The 12,992-nt window shown below is 38.8% G+C and overlaps 1 protein-coding gene across 4 annotated transcripts in view; it reads left to right on the top strand.

The window, feature by feature from the left end:
• Positions 1–413: 413 nt before the first annotated feature.
• Positions 414–12,992, top strand: part of CDK19 (cyclin dependent kinase 19) — a 174,593-nt gene continuing 162,014 nt past the window's right edge. Inside the window, exon 1 of one of the 4 annotated variants that reach the window (XM_081828808.1) lies at positions 414–712. In XM_081828808.1, the coding sequence (XP_081684934.1) occupies positions 585–712 (128 nt within the window). In that variant the 5' untranslated portion in view covers positions 414–584. Of the gene's footprint in view, positions 713–1,718; positions 1,741–12,992 lie in introns of those variants that run through there. The other 3 variants (XM_006735468.3, XM_031030363.2, XM_081828807.1) reach the window with 3 other exon arrangements.

Raw genomic sequence — 12,992 nt, 5'->3', positions numbered from 1 at the left:
CTTCTTTCCACCATCTCCCACAGACTCGCAGAAAGAATACAGCAACTTTGAGCTTTCTACCTTCACAGGAACTGGCAGTCCGGCGGTACCTGAGGGGGAGGGGCGGCCCCAGTGCGCAGGCGTGCACGCCTCGTGGGGGCGGGGCTGTGGCGGCCCAAAGCAACCTGGGTGCTGTATTTCTTTTGCTGGCAAAACTCAGGCACTCCTGTAGACTTCAGAACTGTATTTCCCAGGAGCCTCCGCGACTTCGGGGTGGGCGGGATGGTTCGTTAATGAGCTCGAGGAAGCCGCGGAGCTGCCCACCAGGTTCCAAAACAAGGAAATGAAGGGGGGAGGCGGGACTGGGGCTGCCTGCGGGAGCCGCCGCCGCCGCCGCGGAGGAGGAGGAGGTGGTGGTGGAGGAGGTGGCTGCCGCGGCCGCCGAGGAGTCCCTTGCTGAAGGCGGACCGCGGGGCGGCGGGCGGCGCGCGCGCGCCCGAGAGGCGGCTGTTGGAGAAGTGGAGCGGCGGTCGCGGGGGGAGGAGGAGGAGGGACTGAGCGGCGGCGGCCCCCGCGTCCCGGTGCCTCTATGGGGAAAGCAGACAATGGATTATGATTTCAAGGCGAAGCTGGCGGCGGAGCGGGAGCGGGTGGAGGATTTGTTTGAGTACGAAGGGTGCAAAGTGGGACGCGGCACCTACGGGCACGTCTACAAGGCGAGGCGGAAAGATGGGTAAGAGCAGGGGCGGGGGGAGTAGGCTCGCTTGGGTCTTCGCCCAGCCCGCGACCGCGCGGGATGGGTGGGTCGGCGCCGGGTCGGGCCGTTCCCGAGTGGCGAGGCGGAGGTGGTCGCGGGGCCGTGTCCCAGCGCGGACTGAGGGACGCGGGTGCTGTCCGCCTCCCGCGCGGCCCCGTCGCGCCCCTCGAACTCCCGCGGCGCAGCCCAGTCGGGGGGCGTCGGTCCCGTCCCAGAGGGCGCTTTCCGCGTGCATGGAGCTGGCGGCGGGACTCGAGTTGGGACCTCGGTTGGAGGTGGAGTTTGTGGGGTCTGGTGTCTTGGGGAGACGCGGAGGGATGGGAGAGCTTTGCCGAAGAGTTGCCGCTCCGGCCCTGGGCTGGTGACGGTCGTTGTGGAACTTCCAATCGGCTGAGCGCCTCCCGGGGGCGGCGGTTTGAAACCTAGCCGAGGAGCCGGTCGCGCGGCCGAGTGCTGGGGTCCTAGCCAGCCTCACGGGTCTGACCCGCCGGGCACCTCTGCCCTTGGCGCCAGCCAGCCCATTGGTTCCTCAGCGCAGCCCCCCCATCCCAGTCTATACCTGGCGATTCCTGGCTGCGCCCGATTGCGCTTTTTCACATTCTGAATTCCGCACCTTACCTCGAATGTAGGACCTCTTGGGAAACTAACCGCGTTTTACCCGCAGAACTTCAGAGTTCGCCTAGTTCTCTGGTAACTCATTTCCCCCAACCTGGGATATTCTGATGTCCTGCACTCCGTCCCCTGGCTAAATGCGTGCTGGGCTTTATCGAGCACCTAGATTATCCAGAACGGAATTGAAGTGACAGAGATCTGGGCCTCAATCTCTGTTTTCCTGGGAGTTGAGGGAGAACCGTAGTAACCTCTTCAGGAAGCCTTTATTGATTGTTCTCTTAGGAGAAGGCGAGCTGGATAAAGTATTGAGAACACCTGTCTTTCGTCCTGTAGGGTAGACGAGCTCGTACTGTAGGACAGGTGGAACAGCTGCAGCTCCCTGCCTGTGAAGGGTAGGTGTAAACCAATCGCCTCTTCACCGCCTATCCTGGCAGAAATTCTCCTCCCCCAGAGTTAGGAGCCCAGGAACGTCTATCATCTACCTGTCCCACTTAGATTTCAAAGACTTAGATTTCAAAAACTATATGAAAGAGAGTCTTAAGGGTCGTAACGGAACATTTCTGAATAAAATGAGTATCAGCCAAAATGACATTAGTAAGATTTGAAGTGTTGCCTATCGTTCTGCGCACTCTGTTGTAATTGATACAGTTGATTTATGAGCTCTAGGACGAAAGTAGTTGGAGTGTGTGTGCTAATTTCGTACAGAGAACGAGAAAGCACAACTTTACAAATTGTTTTATCATAAAGTATCGTGGAGATAACCAGGTACTATACACGTGTCTAAGGATTGTTACTGGAAGTAATTTTTGTCTTATAACTGAACAGGCCCCATGGTATTCAGTTGTAAACTTTTCTCATAATTCTTTCAGTTAATTGCCAGGTGTCCTTGAATTAATATCTTGGAATGTGAGGTACTATAACTTGTATTTTGTTTTTGGAATATTTACTTGTTTTACTGGTGTCCCTGTAGTAATCTTATCAGATATACTCGGGGAGAGGACATCTAGTTTTCCTGTTTGGACATTGGCATTACAAAACAAATTACACGTGGTGTTTTTCATACTCCTCATGCTAACTTTATAATATACTTGATCTGGAATTTCTAAAATGTATTTTCATTTTTGTTAAAATAGCTTCCTTTTAGTAGGCAACTTTTGAGAAAAATTGAAAATTCTGCTTTTGAATTGTATTTTGATAGCATGGGCTATAACAAAAAACAGATAATTTAATTCCTGCTTCTAATTGTTCTTTTTGAATATTTTCCCCTCTAATAAAGTTCTTGATTCGACTACCCTTTCTTCTTGAGTGAAGTTTGTTTGATTAGAATTAATAAAGTTTCTTTAATAGAATAAGATCAGTTTGTGTATTTTCAAAATATACTTTTTAAAGAAACTTGTAGGATCTGAAAGCATTAGTTGATATCACTGTATTACTTGTAAGAAAAATCATTATAAAGGTAGGTTTTCTTGGACCAAGGGTCTAGTTGAGATTTGAGGCTTTACAGTAAACACATCTCTTGTGGGTTGGTAGGAGTAGTTTTATGTTCATTGATACCAGCAATTTGAAAGAATAGAAAGTTTTCAGTGATGGTTCTAAACTGTGATGCAGATGTGCAACGTAAAGGATTTTACACTCTGATCGTGGTCAATTACAGTTTAGCTCTTTACAGAATTTATTTTGGTTAATTCAGAAAAAATGTGTAATGCTATTTTAGGGAGCAAGAAAAAAGTCACATGGGTTCATTAAAGAGAAATTATTCTGATGTATATAACATAGTATATAACCAAAAAATCATTCAGGTCTTTTGGAGAAACACTGGAAGAAGTAATGTAACACAAAACATCACTGGAAAAGCCTCTGCTTGTAGTTTAATACTAGTTTAAAAAACCTTAGACTATTTTCATTGAAATATGACTTTAACTTAGACTATGTTAATTATACTACATAACTTTATAACAGTGGAAATGAAAGATTACATTTGGGTTTTTCACTTTTAATAAAAATGTTACTTTTTCTTTTTGTTTTGAAGGAAGAGAATTTTTTGACCAATCCTTTTTAAATAAACTGAGGCTTAAAAGTTATTCTTGAGAAACAAGTTCAGAATATTTCTAGATTTTTTAGTATGAGCAAGAATTTGTAATAGTTTTTCTTTTAACAGTAACAAGTCACATACAACGGTTTACGGTTACAAATCTCAAGACCATATTTCTTAAATTTGAAAAACTTTGTTTTGATTGATAAAGTTCTTTTGTCAATAAGAGGTTCAAACAAACTTGATTCCATAGGATAGTGTTATGTCTGAAAACTGTTGTACCCAACAATACTACTATTCAACTTTGCAGACATTCATTTAGTCTTTGAACCACTCTAATCAAAGAATGCTCCTTTTTGGAGATGTCTGAAAGATACTTGTTAATTGAAAGTGAAATGGCTAACTGACAACAGTTTCAGTTTTGCCTTAGGGTTTCAGATGAGTAGTTGGTGACTATATATCTTAATGTATAAAGTTACAGATGAGCAATTGGTGTCTGCATGTCTACTAATATAGGTCACGAAATCCTTCACAAATAAATGTAGTTAGGTACATGTGGATACATATAGGTAAATAATAATAGGCATGGTCATAACAGCCTGGTTTTGATAGATTTTTCATATTTGGTTTGTAGTTAAAATAGATTATATTTGCATTCTTTTTTTTGAGATCTACGAAGATTAAAGATGATGTATCAGTAGGATCATAGCATTTTATTTTATTTTTTTATAACTTTTTTTTTTAGATTTATTTATTTATTTATTTGAGAGAGAGAATGAGAGAGAGAGAAAGAGAGCACATGAGAGGGGGGAGGGTCAGAGGGAGAAGCAGATTCCCTGTTGAGCAGGGAGCCCGATGCGGGACTCGATCCCGGGACTCCAGGATCATGACCTGAGCCGAAGGCAGTCGCTCAACCAACTGAGCCACCCAGGCGCCCGGATCATAGTATTTTAGAAAGCTATCAAGAATTTTAAGATTATTTAGTCTCATTTCTTTACAAATGAGAAAACCAGAGCTGTTAGAGGTTGTCATGACCATAGTCTCACAGCAAAGACAAGCCTCACAGCAAATTGCAAGACAGTAATCCAGATCTCGTGACTGAGTTACTGCATTTTCTTTTTTTTTTTTTTTTTAAGATTTTATTTATTTTTGAGAGAGAGAGAATAAGAGAGAGCACATGAGAGGGGGGAGGGTCAGAGGAAGAAGCAGACTCCCTGCCAAGCAGGGAGCCCGATGCAGGACTCGATTCAGGGCTCCAGGATCATGACCTGAGCTGAAGGCAGTCGCTTAACCAACTGAGCCACCCAGGCGCCCAGTTACTGCATTTTCTAATGTGTTTTCCTTCTTTAATACCATAGGAAGCAAAACAAAAAAGGTCATGTTGCTTCCAGTTTATTGTATAAACTTTTTCCATGTAAAGGATACATCTATACCAACAAATACAGAAAAGGGAAAATATCACATGGACATTTAAAAAAAGTAGAAGTGCAGGCCTGTAGTTCTCTTATCTGGTTTCTCTGCATTCTCATTGTCTTACTTTTGTCCACCATCTTTGATTTGTGCAGTAGCTTAATTGGTCTCTGCTGTTAGGTTAGTCTTTCCTCATGATAGTCCAAGATCCAAGTTGCCTGGGGTCATTTTTCTAATAAAATAAAATCACTCATGTCACATCTTGGAAAACTGTGCAGTCTCTCTGGCTCATACAATCACATCCAATCTTAATTCCTTACTTTGGCATGTAAAGCCATTTGCATTCGGATCCTGAAGTCTTTCGTCTTTACAGCCTTTATGCTTGCCACCAATTCCCTTTTTTCCAGAGTGTTCAAGCCATGCTTCTGTAGCATTGAACTCATATTTTCTAGGACTTGGTAAGTCCTTTTCATTTCTATTTTTTTTTCTGTAGTCAAAGTAGAATGGTGTTGCTCTGCTACTCCCTGCCTTTTCTCCTCACTCCCCAAAACTTGGCAAACTCCTGCTCATCCTTAATACCCAATTCAAATAGCTTTGCTTCCAGAAGCCTTCTCTTATTCACCAAGTATATTCATTAGCTGTGATTCTGTCCTTCTTTGTTCTTAGGTGTGTAATATCACTATAAGTAATAACCCGCAGGGCTTGATCTCACGACTCTGAGATCATGACCTGAGCCGAAATCTCAAGAGTTGGAAGCTTAGCTAATTGAGCCACCCCAGGTGCCCGTTCTGTGCTTTTACTAGCAATTTTATAGAGATGCTTAGAAAATGTTAGCATTCAAGCATACTTTAGGAAATTTATTGATATTATGGGTTTATGTTAATAAATTTAGTATCTTTAACAGTAAATTAAATGGTCATTGGTTTATGTTTAATTGGTTCTTCATTTATGCAGTGCAAGCTTTCAGAACTTTATTTTTGAAGCCCAAGGGAAATAAATGCTCTTTTCAATGAAATTTGATTGTTTAGAGCAATGGCCAACAAACTTTTTTCCACAAAGAGGCATATACTAAATATTTTGGGCTTTGTGAGCCATACCATATATGTTATAATTACTTGAATCTGCTGTTGTAGTGCGAAAGTATCCACAAATAATATATAAATGAATATAAATTAGAGTGGCTGTGTTCCAATAGAACTTTATTTACAAAAACAGGTGGTGAACTGGCTTTGGTCTGTAGGCTGTAGTTTGCCCTGCTTAGTTTACCAACCCTTAGTCTAGAGCAGTGATGCCCAATAGAACTTCACGCAGTGATGAAAATGCATCTGTGCTCTACAGTATAGTAGCCACTAGCCACATGTGGCTCAAGGAATGTGACGACTGTGCCTGAGAAACTGGCTAGTTGCTGTGATACTGGACTGGGAAGGTTTAGTTTTTGGAATGAGTGGCTTAGCAACACATAATTTTCAAATCCATGAAGTGACTTTTTTTTTTTTTTAAATCTCTACACCCAACATGGGGCTCAAATTCACTACCCCAAGATCAAGAGTTGCATACTCCACCGACTGAGCCAGCCAGGTGCCCCTGAGGTGACCATTTAATAAAAATGCGTATATGAGGGTGTGGACAAATGAAATAGGAAAACTCATGTCTTTCAAGTTATAGGAGGGATTTTGAGGCTGAAACATTTTGATGATGCAAACTGATAACTTGGAACTGAAAAACTGTCAATTTGTGAATGCAGTCAAGATCACCTTTTCAAAAAAATATTTTGTTAAAAAAAAAAGCATGTGTTCAGTAAGTAGTAAGTGCTTGTGCACAAAAAGATATACAATGTAATATATAAGCCTTCCCTTTCCCCACCCCTTTCCCTTTCTACAGGCAGCCGTTCTTGGTTTTCCATTTTAGAGAGATTTTCTTGGGGTGTGTGTGTTTAATAAATAGTTTACATTTCTCTATTTTTAAACAAATATAATTTGAAGATCATTACATAACTGATATGCAGAGATGCCTAGTTCTTCTGAATAGTTTTACTGTATTCCATTGTATTGACTTACATAATTTACTTGACCATCCCTCTTGATGGATATTTAGGCTGTTTCCAGTCTTTTGCTAGTACTAATACTACAGTGAATAAATATCCTAGTAGGTACAGTTTTTGTGCATATTACTGTAGCTAATTAAAATTTCTGTAAGCTATTTACCTTTGGAAGTACTGGCTTGAAATGATTTGCTAACATGGTGATATATGAGATATAAATCTCTGAAGACTGGAGACAAGGAGGCTGAGGATAAGGAAAAGAAATGTTTAAGGCTTTAAGAATAATATATAAAAATGAGTTTTAAATCACTAGTTTGCTGTAGGAAATACAGGTTACTATTTTAGCAGCATGGGAAAGGCATGTCTCCGAGTTTTATGTAGGAAAAAGTAGACCTATGGAAAGGTTTTTTTTTGATGTAATGGATGTCAATATTGATGAATTAAGGATTTTTACTTTTGTGTATTGTATGTTTGGACTGAATATGCTGGATAAAAAATTAATACGTGATGTTAAACTGTGTGCTTGTTTTGCAAAATGCTCACATAGCATAGTGAAGTTTAGACATCAGTATAGAAGACTTGAAGGCAATATATTACAATTTTAAATCTTCTTGGTAGTAAATGATGAGAGTAAGGCTATTTGGTTAATTTTTTTGTTTTTTTGTTTTTTTTTTAAAGATCAGCCTGTTCATTATCTTGTGATGTTGGTATTGTATAATGTTAGTCCTGCCTTTGGATCCCAAAACAAAGGGACAAGATATTTTTTCCCCAGAGAGCATTTTAATGTTTTGAATTATTAACATGACTGTTTCTTTAAAAACAGGTAGTTTTTAAGGTCTGGAACCATGAAGAAGTAGCCAACAAAGCTATTTGAAGATTTTGTCCATTTATAAATAGCTGATAGTTCAACACTTCCTGTAATAGGCCTTTTGAGCTCACATTGTGCAGGATAAAAGAGAGTCTCAAGAGAGGAGACAGGATGTAATTCAGGATACAAGTGTGCAGCAGTAGTTTTTTATTGAGGGTTTGAATTCTTATCCAAAAGTAAGTGATGGATCAAAGAGAAGTAAAAACCTGTGAAGTCCTCAAATAATTGGTATCCTTATAAAATATCTTTAATTTCTAATATAATGAGTCTTTCTAAAGGAGAAACACACCCTCCTTATAGAGGCTTTAAACCTGTTGTGTGTTTTCTTTTCTTTTTTTAAGATTTTTTATTCATTTATATGAGAGGCAGAGAGAGAACTGGAGCAGGGCAGAAGGAGAGGGATAAGCAGACTCCCAGCTGAGCAGAAAGCCCGACTCGGGGCTCAGTCCCACGACTCTGGGATCATGACCTGAGCTGAAGGCAGATGCTTAACTGACTGAGCCATCCAGGTGCCCCTGTTGTGTGTTTTCTATCTCAAAATATTATTTCAGTGAGATTTTGTGGTTGATGATCTCCGTTACCAAGGAAAACGTGATTAGGAGATGGATTTAATTTTGTTTTGTACTGTGACCACAGACCAAAACCATGTCATGGCAAACTGTTTTGTAGATACTTATATTTGGACAGAAAGGTGAATCCAAGGCTGCTGGAAAAATAAGGTAAAACTTTTGCCTTACAGGTGGTTAGTTTGCCTTACAGGTTAGTTGCATCTTTCTGTAGGGAAGTTATAATTTTCTTTATGATTGTTAAATAAGCTCACCTATGAAAGTACCAAGTGGTCTGAGGCACAAAGTATGTTGCTTTTTACAAAAGTTAGTTTCCTTTTTTTCTTTCCCTTTTTGCAGTGTAATTATTATAATTGCATTTTAAGAGTGACTTAAACACCGAGTGAATCCTATTGCTTTGTTAGGTGCAAATTTTAAAAAAAAGTGACCTTCCTTTTTTCTGAAAAATTATATGTAATTTGAACTTGTATAACTTAGAAAACCAGAGTTCTGTTAACTAATTTCTCAGCAGTTTTTGATGTTTATAATACATTCGTGTCAAAGTGGAAATATTTTTATTTTTATGCTATTAAAATTTATTAAATAATAGTTGTACATGATTAAAACAAACTCCAACAGTACAACTTATATAAAATGAAAAGTAAAAGCTTTCCTTCTTATTGTCCACTCTCAAGCTTCCCTCATTTCTCAGAGGTAACCAATGTTAACTATTTCTGTTTTAAGTTTTGCTGGTGCTTACCACTATAACTTTAATAAGCATATAATTCTGTTTCTTTTAAAAAATATTTATTTATGTGAGAGCGAGAGAGAGTGTGAGTGCACATGAGTGGAGCAGGGGGAGGGACAAAGAAAGAGGGAGAGGGACAAGCAGACTTCTGGCTGAGCTCGATCCCAGGAACCTGAGATCATGACCTGAGCTGAAGGTCTGGTGCTTAACCAACTGATCCAACCAGACACCACCATATTCTGTTTCTTGATTTATCAACTTTAAATGTTTTTTGTTTTTCCATTAGAAAAGCTGAACAATTGTGTGAAATCTCACTAATTCCTGTTTTCCCCTTTCCCATCTCAACGTTCAAATTTATTACCTTTGTTATTTTAAATTTTTTATGGTGAATACTTTTATGACTTAAATCATAAATTTCTTTTTCTTGATTTGTTAGTTTAGATATTATTTGTGGTCTTTCTGATATGAATATTAAGGAAAGTAATATATTTGTCTTACTCTTTTTCTCCATCTGCCAATAAAGTATAATTTTTATAGCATCCTGCTTTTTGTCTATGAGTTGATTTTAAAAAGGGAACACTGAAAACCATTTAACAGCCTTAAAATATTGTGATTATGAAATTATTTATTGTGGGATGAATTAACATATTAAGACCCATGGAGAAGGAAAAGTAATCTTGTGCATTAAGTAATTGCTGCTTAAAAGTCTTCCAGATATTAAGGCCTAATGGGTCTTTTTAAGTTATTTTGCCCTTTCTTCAAATATTTTGGATCTTACTTAGCTAATAGTGTTTCTTTATATCTCATGTGTGATTTTTCTTGGATTCCTCATTTTGGTTCAGTTGAGGACATCTTTTTGAGTAGCTTTTTCATATAGGATGTGTACATATTCTGAGTTCTTGTGTGTCTGATAATGTGTTTTATATTCATACTTGGTTAATAGTTTGGCTGAATAGATAATTCTATATTAAGAATAATTTTTGTCTCAGAACCCAAAATTGTTGCTTTATTTCTTCTGGGATTTCTTGTTGCTCATGGGAGTTTCTTTATTGGAAACTTGCTTTTTCCCCTCTGGAATCTCAGGATTTTTCTCTTTATCTAGGCATTCTAAAATTTCACCAAAGCCTGTCTAGAAAACGTAGGTCTTTTTTTTTTTTTTTTTTTAAATTTATGTGGTTTTGTTCCCATGTCTTTAACAAAGTATTTTTTTTTAAATAGATAACCTATGCATATAATTTGAGGTAAAAAGTGATATTTAGTCTAGTTGCATTCCTTCTGCCTTGTTCCCTACACCTTCACTCCCCTTTTCCAATCTTGCCAGTTTCATATGACTATTATAGTAGCCTTTTTCTTTTGTCTTTGGTTTAGGGCAATTTTTATTTCTTGTTATTTATTTGATTATTTTTTCTTCTCCCTCTGTTGCCTTTCTTGTTCTCTTCTTCAGATATGCTTATTAACAAATGTTGACCTTTTAGGCTCTATCTTTCATGTTTCTTAAATTCATTTTCAAAAATTGCAACTCTTTTTTCTCTCTACGTTCTGAAAGATTTCCTTTATTTAATCTTCTAGATTACCAGTATGGTCTTTGGTGGGGGTCGCTATTCTTTTATTACAGGATGAGTCTGAGTGCCTGAGTTTAAGAGGACATTGGTTTAATAAAGTAAATAAATTCCTTATTAATATTTAGCTTGTTTCTAGTGTTTCTTAAGTAATTTTTTTGTATGTACCGTGTGCTGTTTTTAGCTTTTCCTTCTTAATATTTTTCTTATAATCTGAGTGCTAGACCAAGATAATGGAAACATTTCTCTGTTTTGTTTTTCTTTTTAAAGATTTTATTTATTTATTAGAGACACAGCGAGAGAGGGAACACAAGCAGGGGGGAGTGGGAGAGGGAGAAGCAGACTTTCTGCTGAGCAGGGAGCCCGATGTGGGGTTCGATCCCAGGACCCTGGGATCATGACCTGAGCCAAAGGCAGACGCTTAACTGACTGAGCCACCCAGGCGCCGCTTCTCTGTTTTTTTTAATGCCTTTTTTTTTTTAAAGATTTTATTTATATTTGAAATAGAGCGAGAGAGAGAGCATGAGCAGGGAGACGGAGAGGGAGAAGCAGGCTCCCCACTGAGCAGGGAGCCCTTTGTAGGGTCGATCCCAGGACCCTGGGACCACAACCCGAACCAAAGGCAGACGCTTAACGGTCAGCCACCCAGGCCCCCCTTAAATGCCTTTTTTTTTTTTTCAAAGTTTTTATTTATTTATTTATTAGAGAGAGAGAGCACACAAGCAGGGCAACTGGCAGGCTAAGAGGAAGAGGGAGAGAAGCAGGCTTCCCACTGAGCAGGGAGCCCTATGTGGGGCTCCATCCCAGGACCCTGGAATCATGACCTGATCTGAAGGCAACCACTTAACCAACTGAGCCACCCACGTGCCCTTCTGTTTTCACATATATAGAAATTATATTGGTTTTACTGTTACTTTAATATAATAGTAAATTCTCAACAACATCCATTTATTCACATATTCATCAACCTATCTCTATCCAAATCTCCATCCATTCATCCTCCATCTGCCTATCTTCTATCTATCTGACTATTATCTCTTTTCATCTGTCTTCATTTTTCTGGTATCCATTCACTTATCCCTTGTTTACTATTTATCATTTGATTCCTTTCCTTGAGCCAAGTATTGTGCCATACGTAATGAGTATACAAGGATAGTCCCAGACTGCAAAAACTGAGACTGGAGGTAAAACAACAAATTGCTAATTGTGACGGTCTACAGGAAGAAAAATAGGGTTGAGAGGAAGACTTTTTGAAAAAAGTGTATACTCTTGCATTATTTGAAAAATATCTACATATTTATTTTATTGTATTTATATTACCTATTTAAAAATGATAAAACATTAAACTGTAGAGTATATATAACTTAAGGGAAAAAGACAAAATGCCTTTATTCTTAATTTTTTAAATATTTATTTATTTATTCTTTTTAAGTATGCTCCATGTGGGGTTTGATCTCATGACCCTGAGATCAAGAATTGCTTGCTCACTGACTGAGCCAGCCAGGTGCCCTTATTTTTTATTAAAAACATTTATTTATTTATTTTTAAAGTAAACTCTATACCCTATGAGGGCTCGAACTCATGACCCCAAGGTCAAGAGTTGCACGCTCTACCGACTGTGCCAACCAGGCGTAAAAAAGGCAGATATCTTTAAAAAAACAAAATAGCTTCTATTATCTTATAAAAATCAATGTGTTAACAAAAAGACCAATATGTATTTATTAAAGAAAAGTTAAGAATTATAGAAGCATGAAAAAGAAAACATAAATCACTTACAATAAGACCACTCAGAGATAAGCCTTGATAATATTTTGGTATATTCTCCTGGTGTTTTTTTTTCCCCCAGTTCTATTGAGACAGTATTTACATACAGTACTGAATAAGTTTGAGGTGTATTGCGTAGGGGCAACTGGCTGCCTCAGTTGGAAGAGAGGTCAAATTTTTTTTTCTTTTTACTAACATATAATGTATTATTTGTTTCAGGGGTACAGGTCTGTGATTCATCAGTCTTACACAATTCACTCACCATAGCTCATACCCTCCCCAGTGTCTATCACCCAGCCACCCCGTCCCTCCCACCCCTCACCACTCCAACAACCCTCAGTTTGTTTCCTGAGATTAAGAGTCTCTTATGGTTTGTCTCCCTCTCTGGTTTCGTCTTGTTTCATTCCCCTATGATCCTCTGCCTTGTTTCTCAAATTCCACATATCAGTGAGATCATATGATAATTGTCTTTCTCTGATTGACTTATTTTGCTTAGCATAATACCCTCTAGTTCCATCGAGAGGGCAACTTTTGATCTTGGGGTCATGAATTTGAGCCCCCATTGGGTATAGAGATTACTTAAATAAATAAAATATAAAAAAAATAAGGTGTATAGCATAATGGTTTGATTTATATTTTTTGTGAAATGATTTACCACAATAGGTTTAGTTGATTCT

Source organism: Leptonychotes weddellii, chromosome 8 (assembly GCF_054177405.1).
Source record: "Leptonychotes weddellii isolate Sample4059 chromosome 8, ASM5417740v2, whole genome shotgun sequence".
NCBI lineage: Eukaryota > Metazoa > Chordata > Mammalia > Carnivora > Phocidae > Leptonychotes > Leptonychotes weddellii.
Note: the sequence above shows the minus strand (reverse complement) of the source record. Positions and strands in the feature narration are given on the sequence as shown.